Raw genomic sequence first — 24,910 nt, 5'->3', positions numbered from 1 at the left:
ACAGGGTCCACTGCCTCCTCCCTCAGCAGAGGGTCCCAGCTCTGCCTCCCCAGAGCCCACTCTCCCACACAGCCACCCTATGGGACATTCCTCTGTGTACACCTGCAGGAAAACCCCGCTCAGGGTCCAAGTCCAAGCCCTCCTTGGTTATGTCCAAGGCCGTGAGCAGGAGAGAGCTTTGCATGACCCCCTTGAGCCCTTCCACTCACCTGGGAATGGCAAAACCAGCCGCAAATCTCCCAGAGCCGAAATCTCCCCAGAGGGAGCCCGAGGGAAAGCACTGGAAGGCAGAAGCAAATCTCGCAATGCCCATGTATATAGACCTCCCATGTCACTCTTCCAATCCCCTGTTTAATGCATATTTAAATATACAGACAGGCAGGGTGTGGTGGCTCACACCTGTAATCCCATCACTTTGGGAGGCCAAGGTGGGCGGATCACGAGATCAGGAATTTGAGACTAGTCTGGCCAATATGGTGAAACTCTATCTCTACCAAAAATACAGAAATTAGCCAGGCATGGTGATGCACGCCTGTAGTCTCAGCTACTCGGGAGGCTGAGGCAGGAGAATTGCTTGAACCCGAGAGGTGGAGGTTGCAGTGAGCCAAGATCACACCACTGCACTCACACCTGGGCAACAAAGCAAAACTGCATCTCACAAAAAATAAATAAATAAATAAACAGACATCAAGACACATGTTCAGATTTTTAATAATGGGAGCAGGAGAATTCTCCAAGGGACAGCAGAGGCGGCTTCACAACATTGCATCTTAGGAATGTGATCTTGGCAAGTTCCAAGAACTTTCTGGTGCGGGGCGGTGCCTCAGCCTCGTCACATCATCTTTACGCACCCCAGGACTGTGCAGAGAATGGAGAACAAGAGGCAGGGATGGGGGCTGAAAGGGGCTAAAACAAGAGCCACAGGAGCCAATCTTATGAGAGGCCAGCCCTCCTGCTCTACATCTCTGAGGCTTCCATCAAAGTTCACAGCATCCTGTGGCCCCAGTCTCCCTGGGGCCCTTGTCCATCTCTGCACTCACCTCCTTCCACTACCCCTCATTCCAGGCCCAAGCTCCACCATGCATCTTCATCAGGGCAATGGGGCAGCCTGGGGACCAGGACAAGCGGAGAGAGCTGCTGTAGCATAGGACAAGGGCTCTTTTACGCAAACCCTGGCCTTCACATTCAGGGGGTCGAGCAGCCCTGATGATCTGATGAAGCTACAAACCCTGAGAACAATCCACACACACTACACCTAGCTTGAAGGGATTCGCGATGCTGCTGAGGGCCACTGGGGCCCCAAGGCAGGAAGCTGGGTCTACACCACCTGCTCCACCCCCGCAGGACTGCAAGAGCCAGCCGGGGGTCTCCCTTTGCTGCCCACCCCAAACTGGGCTTTTATGCATCATTGCCATGGTCACAATGTCTGTGACCCGCTCCCCACCCCCAATTCCTATGTTGAAGACCTAAACCCCAAGGTGATGGTATGAGGAGCTGGGGCCTCAGGAAGGTGGTTAGGTCATGATGCTGGGAGCCTCAGGATGGGCTTAGGGCCTCATAATAATGACCCCAGGGAGCTCCCTCACCCCTCTACCATGTGAGGGCACATAGAAGGCACCATCTATGAACCAGGAAACAGGCCCTCATCAGACACCGAGGGCCTTGATCTTCGACTTCCAGCCTCCAGAACTGTGAGAAATAAATTCCTGTCGTCTATCAATTGCCCAATCTAAGGTATCCAGTTCTAGCAGCACAAATCAATTAAGATATCACTCTGTCCAAAACCTGGTGTTTTCATGTCTTCCATAAATCTGCCCAACCAAAGCCCTAAACCTAACTTCTCACCCGGTGGCCTTCTCTCCAGACTCCCTTGTCCACCTCTCTGCTGCTGTCAGGGGCAACCAGTCCTTGGCCGACTCTGCCTGTGGTCCCGCTGGCTGCTCCTGCGACCCTCAAACTGGGATCCCAGCACAGACATCAGCCTACACATGACCCCCTTCGAGGGGCAACAGCAGCCTCACCTCTCAGCACCCCTAACTTGCTCTTCTCAAATCCACCCAGAACAGTGTCCTTTCTGAGGTCCTGGCTGGGGGACTTGGGAATGTCCTGGAGCCTGGAGCCTCCAAGTCCTCAATGAGGAACCCATGCACCACCAGATCCATCTAGAAACAGGCTGTAATCCCCAAGCAACCCTGTGTGACCTTGTCTGACCCCCACATCAGGCAGGCCACGGGTGTCCCCATACACAACTGCCAGACCCCTGGCCTCTGATGTCAGGTCACAGTGACTCACCCCAGGGATTTTCAGGTGTGACTTCATGAAAGTATCACCATAACACCAGAAGTACACTGAGGCACAGCGTGGTCACCTCCTTGTCTAGGGTAATAGGGTTAGGACGTGATGCGACGCTGGTTGGGCAAACTTAAGAGGGTAAGCTAGGACAGATGCTCATGCCTCTGTAGCCCCACACACCTAGGTTTATTCTTCTGTAGCTCAAGTGCAATATTCTAGTGCTTTGTCCTTGTGTCTCAGAGTTGGACACATGGAGCACAGGATGCTCAAATCCCTGGCACCTTATTCTTAGGGGCCTGAATCTTATCTCGCTGCCTTTGGCCACCACCGAGAGTGTTAGAGACTGTTGTGTTCCACTTCTCCACTGTGGTGGGTGCAGGGTATGCTAAGGACTATGCAGGGACCCTATGGGACCACCCACCTCAGGATTCAGCCTCAGAAACTTCTCTACTTTCCAGAATAACTTGTTTCTGTTCATTGTCTGTTTTTCTTAACTTTTTTTTTAATCGCTTAGATACCAAAAAACAATTCAAAACCATTGTTTCCCTCATCACAATGGCTGCTAGGAAGCTCATAGCCAAATCATGCAGTCACCTCAGAAATGTGAGGCTGTGTGATTCCTTAGGTGGGCTGCAGGTATCAGCAAGGGGCCAATTTTCAAAATAAAATTTGCTGAATAAGTAAATGGAAGAGTCAAGCAACATTTTAGAATGAAAAACATGGCCACAATATTTCTCTCCCAAGACTCATCAAAAGGTGGAATCTATTTCCTAACCCTGGCATCCGAGCTGGTCTTCCTTTGGCCAGTGAAATAGAACCTGAGGTTTTGCCTGCAGCTTCTGCCTTTGCCCTTGGGTGACCTGAGATAAACCTGCTCAGAAGCAGGACTACGCAGACAGAAAGGCCAGGCCGTGAAGACCTGCTGAGCACAGCTCCCACGCAGCTAGCCCACTAGACCTCAAGAAAGAATTTGTTTTCCTTTAAACCACTAAGTTATGGGGTGGTCTGCTTCACAGTAGATAGCTGGTTCAGCCACTTAGTCTACTGGTAACCTGAATAGGTCAATCTTTACTAACGGCCCAGGGTGGCAAGGAATTAAAGCACAGCTGCAATACAGTTTGATAGGTAAACATTTCTCCATTGCAGTAATGATGGCAAAAATTCCCTGTGCACCCTGACCATCCAGGGGAGGAGTGGCCTCCCCTCCCTGGACTGACCCAGTGTATATCTCTGACCCGGAGATCATTCTGGAAATGGAAAAGCCAGCTCATTTTTCCTCAACAGAGTTCTGCAAAAAAATATCTTTATCATTGATAGTTATCTTAAGTAGACTCAAAGAGATGGAATTAGGTTTATTTGGTCAAAGGTGGATAAACACTTGAAAGGTCACACCCTTCAGTCTCGTCTGCTGCTTTTTTTTCCCCCCCCGCAATATGGAGTTTCACTCTTTTTGCCCAGTCTGGAGTGCAATGGCGCTATCTCGGCTCACTGCAACCTCCGCCTCCCGGGTTCAAGCGATTCTCCTGTCGCAGCCTCCCAAGTAGCTGGGATTACAGGTGCCCACCACCACACTCGGCGAATTTTTGTATTTTAGTAGAGATGGGGTTTCATCATATGGGTCAGGCTGGTCTCAAACTCCTGACCTCAGGTGATCTGCCGCCTTGGTCTCCCAAAGTGCTGGGATTACAGGCGTGAGCCACCGTGCCAGGCCTAGTCTGCTGCCTTCTACTGGAGTGCAACATTTCACAAAACTCTGCAACCAAGTTTATGGGACATCCTTGGAGATGCTGGTATGGCAGTGGAATTCTTTTTGGTGGAATTCTTAACTACATACAAAACAAGTAAAGTCAGTCTCTTGGCTGTGCATGGGAAAAAGACTTTTCTCTCTGAAGATGACATGGGTAAGAACAGCATGGATAAATCAAGGCACACGGAAGATGGGTTTCAGGACAACTCCATGAGTGCCTGGGGATAATTCAACAACAACAACGGTTGGGAGCCAAGACATGGCCCCACCTCCAGCTCCGGGCCCAGCCTTCTCTGGCCATACCCTTCTTTAGCTATGCCCGTTCTTGTTCATGTCCCTAACAGCGAAGCTAGGCAAAACTCCCTGGGCATCCCCGGGCCAGGCCCTCTGCCTCACCCAGAGCGAGTGAGGCAGATGAGTGGTCACAGCCAAGAGCTGCATGGGGACCCGCCAGAAACACAGAACCCCTCCTGCCTGGAGCTCCCCTTCAAGGACTCTCAAACCTAGGCCAAGGACAAAGATCTAAAGTCCACAGCCCTACCATCTGGACGGTGAGATAAATAATAAGAACAGCTCCTAAGCTGAGGGGAGCTCACACTTTCACGAACGTCTCCTGGGTGCTCACTCTGAAAGGTGCCCTTGAAGAAGGCCTTTTCACCAGCTTCGGTAGAAAAGCTTCAGGACCCAGTGATGACCTCCTGGGTCCTGGGCCAGTCAACCATGGGGCAGGACTCACTAGCAAGATTGAGTGCCCAACCTCTGATGCCAAGATGCTCATTCCCTCCGGAGGACACCAACCCTATCCTGGGGAAATCCAATCTCACCCCCAGGGTGTCATCAAAATCGACTTACAGAAGCCCTGCCCCGCTTCTCCAGAAAGTGGCTCACCTTTGTGTCCCACAAGCCTAGTGATGGACAGTGTATTATCTCATGACAGCCCTGGGTTGAGGCCACTGAGCAAGGAGGACACCGTTGGTGGCTTTTCCCACACCCACTTGCCAACCAGCATAAATCATCCCACTCCCCCAGACCACAGTCACAGTCACAGTCCCGATTCCTTGCAGTGGTCATTAATTTTATGCATCCTCTTGGCTAGGCCATGGTATCCAATTGTTTAGTCAAACATCAGTCTAGATGTTGCATGAAGGTATTTTTTACATACGATTAACATTTAAGGCCAGGCGCGGTGGCTCACACCTGTAATCCCAGCACTTTGGGAGGCCAAGATGGGCAGATCACGAGGTCAGGAGATCGAGACCATCCTGGCTATCACGGTGAAACCCCGTCTCTACTAAAAATACAAAAAAATTAGCTGGCGTGGTGGCAGGCTCCTGTAGTCCCAGCCGCTCAGGAGGCTGAGGCAGGAGAATGGCGTGAGCCCGGGAGGTGGAGCTTGCAGTGAGCCGAGATCACGCCACTGCACTCCAGCCTAGGTGACAGAACAAGACTCTGTCTCAAAAAAAAAAAAAAAAAAAATTTAAATCAGTGGACTTTGAATAAAGCAAATGACTCTCCATAATGTCAGTGGGGCTAATCCAATCAGTTGAAGCCCTTAAGAGAAAAGACTGAGATTCTGAATTCTGCTCCAAGCTGCCTTCAGACTCAAGACTGCAACCTTGCTGGGTGTGGTGACTCACGCCTGTAATCCCAGCACTTTGGGAGGCGGAGGCGGGCAGATCAGGAGGTCAGGAGTTCAAGGCCAGCCTGACCAACATGGTGAAATCCCATCTCTACTAAAAATACAAAAATTAGCTGGGCCTCGTGGCACACACCTGTAATCCCAGCTACTCAGGAGGCTGAGGCAGGAGAATTGCTTGAACCCAGGATGCAGAGGTTGCAGTGAGCTGAGATTGTGCCATCGCACTCCAGCCTGTGCAACAGAACAAGACTCCGTCTCAAAAAAAAACAAAAAAGACTGCAACCTCAAGAACGGCTAAATTTTATTCATATATATATACACATATATATGAACATGCCCTGTTGGTTCTGCTTCCCTGGACAACCTGACTGATTAATACCACTAAGCTCTTGGCTGCCTCCCCCACCCTATCCTCATTCACCTGTCAGTTTCCACAGCACCTTCTTTTCCTCTGCAGACATGTCCCCTTCTCACAGCTTGGTCCAGATGCACACATGGCTACCTACTTGCTCCTGAGTTCATAGGAACTCCTCGTTGTAAGAAAAGCAGACTGTCTTGCACACAAAAGCAGCTCAGTCTGCATCTCTTTGGTGAAGAATCAAAATCCTCAACCAGTAGAGCAGGCTATAAAGACACTGGCCTCCAGAAACGTTGATTTTTTTTTATTTCTTTTTTTTTTTTTTTGAGACAGAGTCTCACTCTGTCACCCAGGCTGGAGTGCAGTGGTGCGATCTCAGCTCACTGCAAGCTCTGCCTCCCAGGTTCACGCCATTCTCCTGCCTCAGCCTCCTGAGTAGCTGGGACTACAGGCGCCCACCACCATGCCCAGCTAATTTTTTGTATTTTTAGTAGAGACGGGGTTTCACTGTGTTAGCCAGGATGGTCTCCATCTCCTGACCTCGTGATCCACCTGCCTCAGCCTCCCAAAGTGCTGGGATTACAGGCATGAGCCACCGCGCCCAGCCTTTTTTTTGGAGACAGAGGCTCGCTCTTTCACCCAGGCTGGAGTGCAGTGGTGCAATTTCAGCTAACTGCAACCTCCACCTCCCAGGTTCAAGCGATTCTCCTGCCTCAGCTTCCCGAGTAGCTGGGACTACAGGTGCACACCATATGCCCAGCTGATTTTTTGTATTTTTAGTAGAGATGGGGTTTCACTATGCTGGCCAGGCTGGTCTCGAACTCCTGACCTCGGGCGATCAGCCCGCCTCAGCCTCCCAAATTACTGGGATTACAGGCACGAGTCACTACGCCTGGACAATTTTTTATTTCTTAAGGTAATACGCCAGTAGGTGGGGGACAAAGTTAAATATAAACAAATGCTGAAAATACGCACAAATTTACACTAGTTAACACCAACCTCACTTTCCAATTTCACACTCTGCTGGATTTCTTAATCTTACGCAAAAATTCACATTGGGGGTTCAGGGAGCTAAAAGGAGTTCTCCTAAGTATGAGAACTGTAAATGCAGCTTATTCCTCACACAGGCTCTGAGAGGCTTTGGAAGAGTAACCAGCCATAGTCTGATAGCGTGATATGCGTGGATTACTGCAAAGCCACATGGAACTTTAAAGACATCTCAATTAACAGCTTCACTGGGGTTTCAGATTAGTACTACATATTGGAAAAAAGATTAATCCAGATGAGTGGTTCTAAACCCTGTCAAGCCCCAACCCAAAGTGTCTGATGCAGGAGGTCTGTCTGGAGTGGAACCCAGAACTGGCATTCCTAAGAGTTTCCAGGGGATGCTAATGCTGGTATCAGGACCTCACTGTGAGAACTGCTGACTTAAGACAGCACTCGTCCAAAAACATGGACTCCTCATCAGAGCCACCCAAGCAGCTGCCTCACTGGTAGGTGAGCCTGGGCAGGCATCTATCATTTGGCAGCGACGGCACCCAAATTCACGTTTCCACTGCAGTTACATAGCGTGCTGCCCAAAGGCACTCACGGTGCTCGTACAGAGTCAGGGTTTGAGAAAAGGCACACATCTTTGTTTTGTCAGATTTGCAAACCACCTATGGAATCAACACAATAAATACAATTATCTCCCGCTCTCCTCTCCCTTTTACTCTGAAGAGCTTGCTCCCCAAGCAAAAGGGATTGCTCAGTAACAGTCTGATTATGTGCAAGACAGTAAGTGTTTCTAAAGTGCTTAAAAACAGTTCAGAACTACCACTGCATAACTCCTAAGGGAATAACTGATTCAGGCAAAGGCCATCCTTGGATGTTAAAATGGCTGAAAGTTGTTAGGAGGCAGTATCAAAGGTAAGAAGGGAATTGGGGTCTCAACCGAGTGATCTGACTTAGCGGGCCAACAGCAGGACAAAAAGACATTCCATCTCATGGCCCGGCGTGGTAACTCATGCCTGTAATCCCAGCACTTAGGGACACCCAGGCAGGTATATCACTTGAGGTCAGGAGTTCGAGACCAGCCTGGCCAACATGGTGAAACCCCGTCTCTACTAAAAATACAAAAAATCAGCTGGGCGTGGTGGTGTGTGCCTGTAGCCCCAGCTACTCAGGAAGCTGAGGCAGGAGAATCACTTGAAACAGGGAGAGAGGTTGCAGTGAGCCGAGATGGCACCACTGCACTCCAGCCTGGGTTACAGAGCGGGACTCCATCTCAAAAAAAAAAAAAAAAGACATTCCATCTCTTAATGTGAGGCAAGTAGAGGCACCTCACACATATGTAATCATTTTTTAAAAATTGCTTATCCTGAATCTAATGAGGAGAGAGGAACTGTACAAATTCATACTATGCAACAATCTACAAGGAAACTGGCCTGAGCCCTTTAAAAAGGCAAAGTCCAGGAAGAAACAACATCGTCCCTGTTTTCAGATGTCATGATTATCTACATGGGAAATCCCCAGGAATACACAAAACAAAACTTTGCAAGGTCACAGGATACAAGGTAAACATACAAAAGTCAATTGCATTTCTATGTACTAGTAATGAATACACAGACACAAAATTAAAAATACAAGGCCATTCACAATCACTTTAAGAAGTGAGACTGGACACAGTGGCTCACACCTGTAATCCCAGCATTTTGGAAGGCCAAGGCAGGTGGGTCACGAGGTCAGGAAATCGAGACCATCCTGGCTAACACGGTGAAATCCCATCTCTACTAAAAATACAAAAAATTAGTCAGGCATGGCAGGGGGTGCCTGTAGTCTCAGCTACTTGGGAAGCTGAGGCAGAAGAATTGAGTGAACCTGGGAGACGGAGCTTGCAGTGTGCAGAGATCATGCCACTGCACTCCAGCCTGGGCAACAGAGCGAGACTCGGTCTCAAAAAAAAAAAAAAAGAAGTGAGACACTTGGGTGTAAATCTGAAGACACATACGGGACCTGTATGCCAAAACTACACAGATGTCAATGAAAGAAATGAAAGATAATTTAAATAACTGAAAAGATACATCATGTTCATGAACTGGAAGTCCTGCAACAGGTGAGTGCTTAAGAAAACTGTGGTGCATCCCTTGCAGGTAACATCGCTCAGTAGTAAGGAACAAGCTGGGCCTAACATGACTTATTCTGCCAGTCGCCCCCTAAAACAAGAGGCTCAGGCATCCGGCTGATTCTCCAGCCCAATGTGACATGCTGATTTCTAAGCTGCCTCCACCTTGCTGTCTGTACCCACAGGCACCCCGGCAAAACTCCACTCTGGGGGCTCCCCCAAGACCCTCTGAGAGGCTGCCCTGCCATCAAGCCCTTGAAAAGTTGGCACAGGGAGCCCCATCTCTCTCAAAGGAAAGGCCAGTGATTCAAAACACTTGGACTCCAGAGGGCCCCGGGGCCTGCAGGAGAGGGTAGGGAGAGGCGAGCCAGGCCACAGCAGCAGGCACATAGCCCTGAGCAGGCCACGGGATCGTCTTCCTTCACCTTCGAGCCGCGGCTGGCAGAACTGGGGGCTCGGGAGCAGGCAGAATGGAGACAAGCAGACTCTGGGTCTGAGGGGCGTGATCAGAAGCCCCTTGCCCTGCCATGTCCAAGCTGAGATGGTGGGCAAGCTACCTCGCCCGCATTCACCTTCTGAGTCTCAGTTTCTACAGAGTTAGTGAGGATTAAATGTATCTGAGACACAGCAGGCACTCACTGAACATTAGCTGCATGAAAGGAATGAGTGAGTGAATGAATAAATGAATAAAGGAAGGAACAAGTGAATCTCCCTGCACAGGGCCTCACACACAGTCAATAATTCATGCCAGCTACTTCCCTGCCTGCAGCCTCCACTCTGCGGTGTGCACCTTCTATGCATGGCAACAAGCCTGAGGTCTATGAGCGGCTGCTGTGCCATATCGCATCTGTGCAGCTGCAAACACAACAGTGCGTTATGGAAACCCCGGCAGATGTGGGGGAGTCGTGAGTGGCATCCACGTGATACCCTGCCATGTGTTTTACCCAGGGCCAAGGCCAAATGCCAACTGTTTGACACAATGGCCCTGAAGTGGGCCGCAGCCTCTTTGAGGAAGGACAGATGGATCTGCTGATAGAGCGATAACTTGTAGCGGGACACACTATCTCCTCCTCACTGTGGCTGTGAACAAAGCCCACAGTATTCACAGCATGGCTGCCATCACCACACCCACTCCTCCTCCAGGCAGGGATCTGAGCAGTTGCTCATCTGAGAACTGATGTGCTTCAGGCACGAAGCCTATGTATTATATGAACCCAAACATCTCTCCAAAATTTGGCTAGTGTCTTACGTGCACTCAGTCCCCGAAGCAGTATTTGTGAACACGATCTGGGGGTCTCAGCACAAAGCAAAAAGCGGGAGAGGAGACATCTTCCCAGGACAAGTCTGCTGGATGCCCGACATCTTTATAAGAACAAAAGCTGCATTTAAATTACACAAGGGTCCAGGCGCAGTGGCTCATGTCTGTAATCCAAGCACTTTGGGAGGCCGAGGAGGGTGGATCACCTGGGGTCAGGAGTTCCAGACCAGCCTGGCCAACATGATGAAATCCCGTCTCTACTAAAAATTAAAAAAATTAGCCAGGTGTGGTGATGGGCGCCTGTAATCCCAGCTACTCGAGAGGCTGAGGCAGGAGAATTGCTTGAACCAGGGAGGTGGAGGTTCCAGTGAGCCAAGATGGTGCCACTGCACTCCAGCCTGGGCAACAGAGTGAGATTCCATCACAAACATACATACATACATATTACACAGGGACGGGGTGTGGTGGCTCACGTCTGTAATCCTAAAACTTTGGGAGGCCAAGGTGGGTGGATCACCTGAGGTCATGAGTTCGAGACCAGCTTGGCCAACATGGGGAAACCTCGTCTCTACTAAAAATACAAAAATTAGCTGGGCGTGGTGATGGTCATCTGTAATCCCAGCTACTTGGGAGGCTGAGGCAGGAGAATCACTTGAACACGGTAGGTGGAGGCTGCAGTGAGCCAAGATCGTGCCACTGCACTCCAGCCTGGGTGACAGAGCAAGACTGTGTCTCAATAAAAAGAATAGGCCGGGCGCGGTGGCTCACACCTGTAATCCCAGCACTTTGGTAGGCCAAGGCAGGCGGATCACCTGAGGTCAAGAGTTCCAGACCAGCCTGGCCAACATGGTGAAACCCCCCCTCTACTAAAAATACAAAAATTAGCCGGGCGTGGTGGCAGGTGCCTATAATCCCAACTACTTGGGAGGCTGAGGCAGGAGAATCACTTGAACCTGGGAGTCGGAGGTTGCAGTGAGCCAAGATCACTCCATTGCACTCCAGCCTGGGTGACAAGAGCGAGACTCCATCTCAACAAAAAGAAAAAAATAAATAAATAAATATTACACAAGGGATTACACAGTGCTCGTGGCTCTGCATCAAGACTGGAATCCATTTTGCGAGGAAGAAAAAGGAAATGATTCTTGCTATTTGGCAGTACAGATTTGAAGGAAGCAAACCCCACAACAAACTCTGTCCAGAAAGAATATTCTTTTCTGCTGAAGTCACAGCTCCGTAGGTGCAACTCTTCTCAGGAAACCTGCATGAACTCCTGGGGACATTTGTCATCAACTTTCAATAACACAACAACTTGCAATGTGGCTATTTTCCAAGGAAATATCAGTAGGCTAGATTCTCAAGTCTGCAAGATGAGTTATAAATGGTTCTCTTCTGCAAGTTAAAGGAATAATTTACAAAGCAAAACTCCAAGAACGAAAGTTGTGGCCCTAATAAAAACATGAACAAAACCCTGGGAAAATGTGCCAGCATTTCCCTCTCTCCTCGTAAGCAATCACTTCTAGAATGTTTTCATCTAGATGTGCAACTGTCCCCTCCCAGAGTGAAGCGTGCCCAGCGGGCACCGGATTGGGAGGCCAGCCCCTGGCTGTCCAGAGGATGGAATGGAGGCTCTGAGTGATGTTACACCTTGGCAAGTACACGTAGCTAACTCTAAGCTCCTTCTAAAGCTCTTATCATTTTTTTTCTTTCTGTTTTTTTTTTTTAAGCAGCAGCAGCCTTCTTGTCCTTGGAGGAATTCAGATTTAATGAGGACAGAGAGATACAACAAAAATTACACAACCCAATCCCACAGAATGTGAGCAGATGAAGGCCACAGCTAACTGGGCCTCAGAACAGGGGGCCGGGCCTCTGGTGGTCAGAGTCCCACCCGGACCAATCTGGAGGGGACATGGCCTGGGAAGGGCTCAGGAGGCCCACAGCTCCACTCCCTTCTCAGTCAGTCTGTCTTGGAGGGCCCAACATGGAGGAACTTGGGCCAATCTGAAAAACACTTCTTTTGGGGTTAGAGCTCTCAAAAGGGTGACCAACCACAGATGAAAGAAAAGGAATTGAAGGCTAACCTGGTTTCCACTGGAGAGAACCACGGGTACACTGTCGACAGCTATTCCTAACAGCTCAGTGAGGTCCGTACTATCAACACAGTTTTCAGCACCACTTCAGAGAAGTTTGGGGACCATTCCAGGGCCACAAAGAGAAGAAGTGGCAGGGACGAGAAGGGGTGCCACCTGGGTTCCTGCAAAGCCTGCTCCCTTTCCGCTTCACCCCCAGGGTAAACAGGCAGGACAACGCAGCCACAGGCTGCACCCACGCTGGGGCCTTCCTCTTGTTTGCTCAAAGCCATCTGGCAGTATGGGAAACAGAAAAGCTGGTGTCCCCAGAGCTCACAGAGCTGACAAGAGGCGGAACCGTGCAGAAAAACGGTGTGTACAAATGAAAGGAGAGGCAGTACCTCCAGGGGGTCAAGGGGACTCCGGACAATAGCAATCACAGTCGGCCAAAAGTCTCTGTCAGCTCCCGCTCATTCGCCCAGCTCATCTTGGCATTGAAAACGGAAGCCAGGTCTGTCTGGAAATCAGCTGGAACATTTTTGGCTACAAAGCTGAACTCAGCACCAACAGCCCCCAGCTGGCCGCTCACCAAGAGTCCTGGTCACAGACTCACAGGCCAAGGTCGGCATTAAGCGGCCCAGTGCGTGTCTAGCCCTGTCAGCATGCCGCTGGCCACACAGCTGTGCTTGCCCCGTGCGTGGTGTCCCAGGGAACTATGCTTCGGAAGAACTAACCCAGTCTGTGAAGAGCTATCCTGGCAGGAGCCACAGCACCTCCCACCCCTCTTGCTGGGGCCCACAGTTCCTGGCAGCCAGCCATCAGGGAGAGGAATGCAACTCCGCAGGGCATGACCACGCAGAGGGGCCACCTCACTGCTAGGTGTGAGTCTGCACAGACCTCCCCATGGGCTCCGCACAGACAACCAGACACCCGACAAGCTGTAGCTGATGTGGAGTGGGCATGTTCTAAAAGAAGCAGCACTGACAAACATCTTTTACTCACAAATAGCCCGGCAGCCGAGGGACCATTTGGAGTAAGGCCATCCCTCCAGGGCGTTCTGAGAAGTCACTACACTCATAAATGGGAGGGTGACACCCAGAGACTGGCAATGCCTAGGTCGGGATCCAGGTTTGGGAGAACCATTGGCATGGTAGTCACACACACACTATGCTTCTCACGCCCACTGCTGCAAACACCTTCGTGGGAAGAGGAAAATGAATGATCGTGTGTTCTGTTATCCTGTGAGAAGAGTGAGCCTTTAAAAAGTGAATGAACACCATTCCAGTTGTCGCATTATCTCTACTAATAACAAGCAAAATGCCTTAAAAGCACAGTATGCTCTCCATGACCTATGTTTTGGATTATTCCTATTTAATGGAGGTGGGGGTGGGGAGTTAAAGAGCAACACATGACCGGGCGCAGTGGCTCATGCCTATAATCCCAGCACTTTGGGAGGCCGAGGCAGGCAGATCGCCTGAGGTCAGGAGTTCGAGACTAGCCTGGTCCACATGGTGAAACACTGTCTCTACTAAAAATACAAAAATTAGCGGGGTGTGGTGGCACACGTCTGTAGTCCCAGCTATGGAGGCTGAGGCAGAACAATCATTTGAACCCGGGAGGGGGAGGTTGCAGTGAGCCGAGATCGTGCCACTGCACTCCAGCCTGGGTGACAGAACGAGACTCCGTCTCAAAAAAAAAAAAAGAGCAACACATAGCAGCTCTGTGTGCTGCGGGTTACCCATCTCACTCAAATTTTTCATCAGAATAATCTGGTTACACCTGAATCCTTGCCAGTGAAAAATAAGCAAGGCCTCACAGGGATGTGTGAGGAGTTGCCACCAGGGCTACCCCAGAAATCAAGAGGCATGTGTGGCCCAGGCTTGGGAAAACATTTCTCAAACCGTGTGGTCCCAATGCAGGCTGGATCTCCAGAGGTGGGGCCCACTCACCAGTCCTTCCCTTGGAAAGAGACCACGGCCCCAAGGACTGGAGCCCAACCAAGTGACTTAACTATTCATTATGCTAATATGCCCTTTGTTGAGGGCCCAGGAGCCAACGCCCTGATACAAACCAGCAGGGCAATGCCTTCACCCACCTCACCAGCAAGCCTATTCTTCCCTTATGGGCTGTGCTCTTGGAAATTTCTGTGCAGACTGTCTCCACCTCCCACCCTGGGGACACCCTATCACCCTCCACGCTGCCTCCCACTAGCCCGCTAGGTCGGTGGGGCATTGGTCTCAAATCTACAAGCACCATGGAAAGTTGTCCAGGGCTTTGCCACAGTTCTCCTAAAGGGTGGAACACCCTACCTTGTGTCTTTGTATTCTTCTTTGCCTTCTGCAAATCCCCTTTGCTACTCCAGAACACAGCAGGTGGCCCTGCCCAGGGCCTCTGCCCACGCTGCCCCTCCATTGCGACGGGTCCTTCCTCAAAGTCGCCCAGGATTTAGTCCCTCACCTCCCCCAGCCCAGCATCCTCTTGGAAAGAAACACCAGTTGACCCCAGATAGAGCAACCCACCACCCCGTCTCTGGGCCTGCAGGCCTGCCCGGCCAGGGACCCCGAGTAATCCAGAGGAGAAACATTAGGATGAGTCGGCCTCCTCCTTCACCCCTCAAATCCCACCAATTCTGCAAATGCCCACGTTGGAAAAGATGCTAGTAATTCTGGTCCAATGTGTTCCAAGGAGGGGGAAACGACAGCCTGCTGTTGACATTCCTGACTTGGAATTGTGAACACATTCTTAGAGGGTAAAAATTAACCACCATCAGTTGGGGAAGGCATTATGGGGAGGGCATTATGGCTGCACTTCAAGGACTGATCACAAAAACCGCCTCACTCCAACTGCCCAGGGCCTGCATCAACGTTTAACAGAGCCAAACCAGAGCGAGCCCCGTTCTGGACTGTTCCCTCAGAAAAGCAGCCGAGGAAACCCTGAGTAATTGCACTCATAGATCATAGGCTCTGGCATGCGGTTCCCAGACTGAACCATTTATCCAAATTAAAACCATTCTCCAGAAACAAAATCAGACACTTTTAATTGAAAATAAAACCAAGCAACCCCGAAGGCTCTGTTTTTTTTTTTTTTAAATGAAAGACATTCTTCCTGCTTTCTCATCCCATTAATCACAGAGTTTACACAATCTGTCAAAATAGCTCGGTAAGAAGTCTCCCTCTTCCTTTTCCTGCAGGCCTGGTTTTTACCCTGGGGGTGATAACCTAGCCATGTTTAAGGACAGCGGGTGGACACCGTGAGAATCCAGCCAGCACCCTATGTCTCAACTGCAATTTGACCATATATACTAAGGAGCTCCAAAAAGCTTGTGTTCACCAAAAAAAATGGAAAGCAAGGACTTATACACCCATGTCCATAGCAGCATTATCCACAACAGCCGAAGGGTAGAAGTAACTGAAGTGTATCAACAGATGAATGGATAAACAAAATGTGCTATTCATACAGACACACACACACACACACACACACACACATACACACACACGGTATTATTCAGCCTTAAAAAGAGAGAAATTGTGACACATGCTACAACATGGATGAAACCTTGAGGACAGTATGCTAAGTGAAATAAACAAATCACAAAAAATACAAATACTGTGTGATTCCACTTGTATGAGGCACCCAATGTAGTCCGTTTCATAAGGACAGAAAGTAGAATGGTGGTTGCCAGGGACTGGGGGGAGGGAAACGCGGGGAGTTAGTGCTTAAGGGACACCGAGTTTCAGTTCTGCAAAATGGAAAGAGTTCTGGAGCTGGAGGGTGGTGATGGCTGCACAACAGTGTGAAGGTATTTAATGTCGCATAACTGCGCAGTTAAACATGATTAAAACGGCAAAGTTCATGTTATGCATGTTTTACCAAAGTTTAAAAAAAAAAGATGTTTGTATACTTTGACGCCAAAGAGTCTGCTAGAAATCCTTTCAAGAGCACGACTAGCTACGATCTGCCCAAAGACCTATGTGCAAGCATAACACAGGATGTAAATGATCAATGAACAAATAATGAAGTCCAAATATCATGGTACATCCACATACTGGAGTACTATACTGTCATCAGCAGTCATATTTATGCAGAGCTATTTCTGGATTGGGAAATGCTTATACTGCCACATTGATTTTAAAATGCAGGATACAAAATAATACATATGATATGATCTCAGCTTGGTAAATTAAAAAAGCACAGAAAACATATGGCACACAAGAAGGCTAAAATAGGAACCACTGTGGAGGTGATATTAGAAGGAATTTTTTCCTTTTTCCTTAGTATTTCCTCTATCTTTTCCAAGTCTACAATGAGCACATATTACAAGAAAACTATTTTGTAGAAAAATAGTCAAAAAACAAATTAAGAAGCAAAGATACGGCCGGGCGCAGTGGCTCACACCTGTAATCCCAACACTTTGGGAGGCCGAGGAGGGCGGATCACGAGGTCAGGAGATCGAGACCATTCTGGCTAACATGGTGAAACCCCGTCTCTACTAAAAATACAAAAAATTAGCCGGGCACCCAGGCATAGTGGCGGGCGCCTGTAGTCCCAGCTACTTGGGAGGCTGAGGCAGGAGAATGGCGTGAACCCGGGAGGCGGATCTTGCAGTGAGCTGAGATTGTACCACTGCACTCCAGCCTGGTCGACAGAGTGAGACTCCGCCTAAAAAAAAAAAAAAAAAAGCAGCAAAAATATGCTCATTACTTGAGAGTCTTCTGCTACTCTCCGAGTAATACAGATAAAAAATGTGCCTCCCTCCTGCGTGCAGGACGAGAGAAATGCATTCTTCACCCACATAGAGCCCTCCTGTGTCCCTTAGCACATACCCAAGACATGGACACAGGCCCCCTTTCCTCCAGCCCTGTCCACCCGGCTCTGCAGGTCTTTCCAGAGGAGACAAACTGGAAACACCTGTCCTTGATCTTTGGAGAAAAACTCATCTCTATCACGCTGGCCTCCCCTGCGTCAACCACTTAGCACACAGCTCCCTCCCAGGTGATCAGATTAGCACCTCCAAGAATGAGGAAGTGGTTCTCCAGAAGGACTACAAGGTGATTTTCAGGCCCCTGGGGCAATGGAAATTCGGCAGGACCAAAGTACACTGGGCCTGGAGCCCAAAAGGAGGAAACAAAACCCCACGTGGCTCCCACCCAAGCCACCCCTGAGCTCCGGAACCTGTGGAGGAGCGAACCTGTGGAGGAACGACAACCCCAGGCTGCAGGTGACAAATGACAAACACAGTCACAATAACCCCAGGACCTCCCAGGACAAAGGGCAGTTCTGCCCCAGGTTTGTGGGATGCCAGAGCCTGGCCTATGTCACTGCCTCCTGTGCGTACCTTTGATCTACCTCCCAAATGGCCAGTGATGAAAGGGGTAGGCGCCCAGGGACACCTCTAAGAAAGGTGATGGATTACAAGGTGGAGAAGAATGCCAGGACCAGGCCCCTTTGTTTGCAGAGCCAGCCCGGTGCTCCAGGGAGGAATGTGCACGGGCCAGGACACAGATTCCCCTGCTAATGGCCCAGTGTGCCCCAGGGCCCACTCTCCTGCCCGCCTGCCCGCCTGCCCTGCACAGCCAGATGTGGGCCTGTGCCTTTTATTGTGTGGCTCCAAGTGAGTGAAATGCTACACACTGCAGCTGTGTTCCAGGGTGATGGGGAGAGCGCAGATTCCTGAATCCTCCAGCGAGAAATAATCCCAGGGCCTGGAGCAGAGCCCGGGCTCTCCTGTAAAAAGAAAAGCAACTGCAGACGGCACTGAACGGCCTTGGCCAGACACTTCCCGAGGACTTTCTTTCTTTCAGTATCGCCACGAGTGTATTCCAGTGTATTCAAAGCATCAACGAATTGGTCTCTACTTCTCAGGAGCAGTTTCATAAACTCTACACACAAGAGGTGCCACATCACACTGTGGCTGCCAAGACACAATGAAAGGAGGTGACACACTTTAGTCCACCTGGAGGTGTCCCCGGTGTCCCCAGGGGCATGGCCTGGCTAGGAGTGGCACTTGTAATCATTAGCAGGGCACCCGTGTTCATCCTTCCTGGGTGCCGACAGGTTGCCGCTCGCTTGGGCAGCTGGAAGACAGATTCCTAAAGATTCTTCTGATATCTTAGAAACAAAGCCAGGCCTGCAAAGGGCGTATTAAGTGCTATTATCTTTCCCCAAAAGAGAAGAGGAAGAGGAAGGGCAGACAATCTAACATGAACCATAATTAGAGCTGAGTGAGGAAGGAAGAGTAAAGAAAGGCCCAGCCTTGGGGTCCGAGGAAGCAGCTGGGGCTGGTGCACTGGCTGAGGTAGACGGCAGGCACGCCGCAGCTCCTGAGCCTTGGCCTGGCCACTCCAGGGGCTGAGCTGTGGGTGGGGACTGCACAAACCCCTCATCTTGGCAAGAACTCCAAGCATTGCTGACCGACCGGGATTCGGATCCAAGGCTCAGTATCCTCACAACACACACAAGTTACTTGAGCTCGCTAAGTCTCAACGCTCTCTTCCAGAAAAGGGAGAACATCAGGATGGCATACGTGCACGGTTCAGCAACTATCAGACTAGGGACAGAAAGTGCCCAAGCCAGCTTGGGTACTTGAGTAGTAAAAGGAAGGGGGTCTTGTTAGCAGCATTATTAGGCTGAGAGCTGGCGGGCTGTTTGCAGAGGGCTCCCAGGGCTTCCTACCCAGCGCTGGGGTGGAGACAGGGACAGAGAGGTCTCTCCCCTGAGGGGTGGCTCTGAGGAGCACTTCCCTAGCTCTGGGAGCACCTCCCTCTGCCAGAAGGAATTTTCTAGATCACAGACATAGAATCCTTCAGCATAATCTTTCATTCGTTTTGCCCAGGAGACAAAAGAGTAGTAGACTACTGTCTTTCAAAAAAAAAAAAAAAAAAAATTGGCCGGGCGCAGTGGCTCATGCCTGTAATCTCACACTTTGGGAGGCCGAGGCAGTTGGATCACCTGAGGTCGGGAGTTGGAGACCAGCCTGACCAACAAGGCGAAACCCCGTCTCTACTAAAAATACAAAAATTAGCTGGGCATGGTGGTATGCGCCTGTAATCTCAGCTACTTGAGAGGCTGAGGCAGAATTGCTTGAACCTAGGAGGTAGAGATTGCAGTGAGCTGAGATGGCCCGAATGTACTCCAGCCTGGACTCCAGCAAGACTCCATCTCAAAAAAAAAAAAAAGAAAAAAAAGAAGCATGTAAGAATCCTCTCCTTCCCTGACACAGTGAGGCATTCTGAGGGACCCTAAATTGTGTGCAGTGCTTCATCCCCAAGTTGATGGCCCCCATCCTCAGTCACCCTCATTTTCACTGGCCTCCTCCCTCCTGTTTGGCAGAGGCAATTCCCAGCGAGGGTAGGAGGCAACTGGTGAGGGATACCAGGTAGAGCTGCGCCAGGTGCGTGGGGCAGGGGGTTGGGGGGGCGGTGGTTAGAGGTGTATCTAGAGGGCCACGGTGCTCCTAGAGTACACTGAGCAGGACAGGAGATGCCGCCATGCAGACAATGGAGACACCCGAGGGACCCCGAGCTCAGCTCTACGTCCCACATTGCAGTGATGGATGTGCACCAAACACATTCCTGAGTCACAGAGTACAAACAAAAAGCTCACGAAACTTGGAGAGTCTAGTTTTCTGCTTTTACGAGAAACGGATAGACATCAAGGAAACCACTGTTCCTGCCCGAGCTGCACTCGAAAAGCCCCACAGCAGGACACGGGCCTGCATCAGGATTCAACACTCTAAGATTCAAAACACCCTCAATCTAGGAGAATTTAGCCCTGCTCAGCAGCATTTTGGTGGCAGCGATTTTTCTTGTCTCAGCATTTTAGAAGCAGTGAGGCAGCGTGGAAACGACACAACTGTGAGCCACGATCCCTGTGAAGATGAAGCCACGCAACACGCCCTTCATTGTGGGGGCAGAAAGAAAGAACTGTGTTCCGCGTTGTGATGATTTTTAATACTCTTGCTGTGAGGAAGAGAGTAACTAAGTTAACCAACCACCTACTTAATTAACCAACTAACCAGCATCCCTCATTCTAGATCAACAAGGATAGCAGCAGAGGATTCCAAGTAGACAGGACTGGCTCTAGGTCATTCCAGGCACGGCTTGCAGGCGTTAGCTGATTCCCCAATGATTTCTGGGGTCCTACAGGAAGGATCCAGGGGTCCCAGGGTCAACTCATCTCCTGGAGAGCTTCAGACACCCAGACCCACCCTTCCCATGATAGCTCCTGCTGCATGGAGCAAACCCACCAGACCCACCCGCAAGACAGGAGGCCCCTCCCTGGGAAATCTATGGGGGCCGCTGTGAGGAAGCCTCGAAGCCTCAATTCTAAGCATGCTGCTGAGGCACTCAGCAAATGTCTCTGGCTTCCTAGTAAGTGGCAGGGATCTAAACAATGCTTTCTGCCCTCAGGAAGGTGGAAAGTTCCTCCCCCTCTCAAGTTCATACACAGGGACACACGGAGGGAACAAGAGGCTTCCCCTGAACAGGGGTGGTTTACAACAGGCTGATCTTAGGAAAGGAATGGGGCACATAGAATCAGAGGACTGGGCTCATTCAGATCCCTAACTGTTCCCAGACTTCAGGAATTTACTTGGTATTTGACTCATCTGTAAAATGGGTCCTTGTGTAGAGTCCTAAGCAGATATAAGCTGTGACTGCCAAATGGTAGGTCAGCCCTTCCACTCACTGTTCTTGCCATACTGCCTCCTCCTCAGGTCTCTGCTATCCCCTTCAGCAACACCTCCTGCAGTGGAGGAACATACTTTGACACCCCCTCTCCTGCCCTTTATTTCCAGAGTCACATTTGCAAACAGCTCGCTTTCAAAACATTAGGTGCCAAAGAGATACTTTGTTAAAAAAAAAAAAAAAAAAAAACAATCAATTTGCATTCAGGAATAAGTAGTGCCCTGGGGTTACTAGTTTTTCTATCTTGGTAGTTTTTTAAAGAAATAATTCAGCTGAGCTGCTGATAGGTAGGGCAGCCTCAGCTGAGGAATCGCTGTCTGGACACGCATTAGAATTCAGTCGACAGTCAGTCGCGCAGCAGCAGCCAGGAGCAGGGCTCTGGGACCCCACAGTCCTGTCCCAGAATCCCAGGCTGCACTACCACCATGTTTCATTTCATCTCCGCCAAGTTACTTAGCCTTCTTTTGCCTCAGTTTGCTCGTCTGTAAAATGGGGTAATCATAATCCCAACTCCCTCCAAGGATTGTAATTTGGGTGAAATGAAATGAATGCATGCAAAGCATTTAGCACAGGCAAACACTCAATCGGCATGCCTGTTACTTTGTCTTCGGGGTCACCATTACTATTCCTAAGGTCAGGAGTCTGGCTTGCTGCCAGTTCCTCCTGTCAACTCCCTGTGTACACACCCCCACTCCCTGTGCTGCTACACCCCCACCAGGACCCAGTGCACCTCCATCTCTGGGTAATGGCCTTGCCCCTCCACCCTCCAGCTGAAGCGACTCCCCACCCCCTCCCTGGCCCTCAAGGCCTCAGCACAGAAAAGCCTTTCTTAATACTTGTTGATTGATTTGCAAATATAACCTCACAGGCCCCAAAGAGAGAAGAACCAGAATCACCAGAACAAGTAAACCTCATTCAAAAGGGAAAGCATGAAAGCACTTTAAAAAATTAATATGCACAGACCAAAGCCTCAAGAAAATCTAAAATGTCAAAGGGTTGGTTAGTTCAGAAGGGATATGCAATATTAATACAATGAGTTCTGCATTCATACTTTTCAGTATATTTTCAGAGTCCTCCATGATCATGCATTCAAATAGTGAAAAAAATGGGAGGAAAGCCATCCCGGAAGATCAAAGTGTGTGAATGCGCCCCAAGGAAGCCTGGGGGCTTCCCAGGGGGTTGTGACCACCCTCAATAGTGCTCTCTGCTGGCCCCACACCCTGATGGCGCTTTGAGTTTTTCAACCACGCTGGAGTTCGGGTCACCTGCTGACACTGTCTGGAGAATGCCTGAGGAACGCCTGAGTCTCTTCCCGCCACAGACACTCAAATCACTCCATGCAAAGGACCCGGGACTCACATGTCAGGCCGCTGCACAGCACCGACACGGAGACCTCTGGGACGTCCGGGGACCCTCCCTCCTCCTGCTTGTCAGCGACAGCTCCCGCGTGCCAAGAGGCACATGCCACACAGCTGGCCCCCAGCCTGGGACAGCACCCCCCACCCCAGAATATCCCCCCACCCCGAGGTCCCGTCCTTCAGGGAAAAAAAGGAAGCGCGTAAAGACCCCCTGCCTCCCACCCACCAAAGGGAAAGGGAAAGAGACGCACTGGAGAGCTTGCCTAGAAAAAGTAGAAGGGTCTTGAGCCTGCCCATTGAAGCCCCTAGCTGCGCTCTCCACCTCGAGTCTCGAGACGGAGTCCTAGAGAGCAAAGTCCGCTCAGTCCCGACAGCGACTGCGACATAGCTGCTCCGGTCTCTGCCGGCAGTCCAGGGCGCCCGGGCGCCACAGGTCCCACTCGAGTGGTCCTGCGCCCCAGCCCTGCCCCCAAACCCAGCCAGTCAGCGCCCCCGTCCCCGGACTCCGGCGGAGCTGGCCCGCGCCCCAGCCCCTGTCCTGGGACTCCTGCCGAGCCCCGGCCCCCCACGCGCCCCAAACCCCGTACCCGCGCGCACCAAACCCCTTGCCCGTGCGCCCCCAACCGGGTCCCCGCGCTCCCTAACCTGGGTTCTCCCGTGACCCCATCCCCGCGCCCTGAGCTCCCGTACCCCGCGCTCCCCGAACTCTGTCCCCGCGCTCCCCGAACTCCGTCCCCGAGCTCCCCGAATTCCGTCTCCGCGCCCCAGGTCCAGATCTCCGTGCTCCCCAAGCCTCGTTCCTGCGCCCGGAGCGCGAAAGCCCGCTCCGGGCCCGAAACAAAGAGGACGGCGGCGCGTGGCCGCGTTTCCTCCTTCCCCGGCCCCAGTACCTGGGGTAGCCTGCGGCGCGGTCCGGCAGGGCGATGGCCGCAGCGAGGCTGGGCTCCGAGTAGCGCGCGGGCGGGCCCGTCCTCCTGGCTGGCGGCCGGCGCCCGCGGCAGGGCCCCCTCGAGGCGGCGCGGGCAATCGCCACGGCCGGCCCCCGCGCCCGCGCTCCGAGCCTGGCGGGTCACCTGGCCTCATCGCCCTAACAATGCAGCGCGCCTCCAGGCGCCCTTCACCCGGGCCCCCCGCCCTGCCGAGGTGCGCCCTGGGACCTCCCTTCGCTGGCCGCAGAGAGGACCTGGAATTATCAGACCCATTGAGCAGCCCAGGCTCCAAGTGGTCTGGAGGCTTGCAGGTTCCGCCGGGCCGGTGTTAAGAGTACCTGGGGAGGCGGGTTCGGATCCCGGTTCCTGCATAACCAGTTCATTCTTTCATTCAGCGCCTGTAATTTAAGGTGCTCTCCGGGAGCAAGACCTACCCTCCCTCCTGTAGCTCACAGCCTAGTGGGGGTCGCGCATACATAAAGGAGCACAGCCGCTCCGGAAAGCCTAGGGTGCCGTAGAAGCCCCTGAAAGACCCAGCTAATGAAGGGAGGAGGTCAGGGAAGTCTTTAGAAGTCACATGACTTCTTAAAATGCGCCGGGACAAATGAGCAGAATTTAGGCAAGCCGGGGGAAACCAGAAAAACGATCCCGAGCAGAGAGATTCTCAGAAGAGGAAAGGCCTATAGGTTGTCCATTCTGACTGTCCATCCCTGAAATTCAGATGGCCCTGAACTCAGTCGCTTAGCCTCAGTTTCCCCATTTATGAGATCGGGGGAATGGAAAAATTTTGCAGAAATCAGAAGTGCTCTTCCTCCAGGGAGGTCACAAGAGGAGGAGGTCCTGTGGTCCTTTCCAGGAAAACATCCTCCCCGCCAGCCTCCCACAGAAGAGAGACCTAGATTTCATCTGCCACGTGGAGCAAGGGTCTCAGAATCCCACCCGGAGCAGGGTCCAGGGCAAGTCTTGGAGGACAGTCACCAAGAACTGCTTTGGATTCGGGAACAGAGCTGCCTAACCCATCCACAGCCCTGGGGTCCTGCCCTGTTCCTCTGGCCCCTTCAGGGCAGCAGGGGAAGCAGGGAAAACAGCGTATCAGAGATGGCAGAGAAACTGAGCAAGAATAATTATCCTGGAAAAGACTTTCAGAAGTAACCAACAGAAACTTCGAGTCTCCAGATCCAAAGAGCTGAGAATGCGGGGCCTGAGCCACGCTCTGACTCCACTCCCACCACACGAAGAGAAACAAGAGCTGCTTTTCTGGAAGACTTGAACAACCCCTGCTATGCTCTGGAAGGTAGTGTCATTTCTCATCCCCAGACTGGTCTGGGTATTTATTCCCAGGCAAGGGCTTCATGAGCACCAAGCCCCAGCCCTCAGAGATGAGGCAGGCATTTTTCCTGCCCTCTAGGAGACACTAGGCCAAGAGTCAATGAGATGAGTCAGGGGGTGCCAGGGAAGATGCCATAGGGGAAG

General features: G+C 51.2%; 1 protein-coding gene across 12 annotated transcripts in view; it reads right to left on the bottom strand.

Annotated features, from left to right (window-relative positions):
* Nucleotides 1-23,936, bottom strand: part of TNS3 (tensin 3) — a 308,196-nt gene extending 284,260 nt beyond the window's left edge. For 3 of the 12 annotated variants that reach the window (XM_063667330.1, XM_063667341.1, XM_054494716.2), the window contains exon 1: nt 23,399-23,709. Coding sequence is in view for 2 of the 12 variants with exons in the window: in XM_063667331.1 (XP_063523401.1) it covers nt 23,776-23,820 (45 nt within the window). In the remaining 10 variants the exon portion in view is untranslated. Of the gene's footprint in view, nt 1-12,475; nt 12,585-23,198; nt 23,713-23,775 lie in introns of those variants that run through there. The other 9 variants (XM_063667327.1, XM_063667333.1, XM_063667334.1 and 6 more) reach the window with 7 other exon arrangements.
* Between the last annotated feature and the right edge of the window lie 974 nt (nt 23,937-24,910).

The sequence above is a fragment of the Pongo pygmaeus genome, chromosome 6 (genome assembly GCF_028885625.2).
Source record: "Pongo pygmaeus isolate AG05252 chromosome 6, NHGRI_mPonPyg2-v2.0_pri, whole genome shotgun sequence".
NCBI classification, from domain to species: Eukaryota; Metazoa; Chordata; class Mammalia; order Primates; family Hominidae; genus Pongo; species Pongo pygmaeus.
The sequence above is the reverse complement of the archived record's forward strand: the minus strand, read 5'-3'. Positions and strand labels throughout refer to the sequence as shown.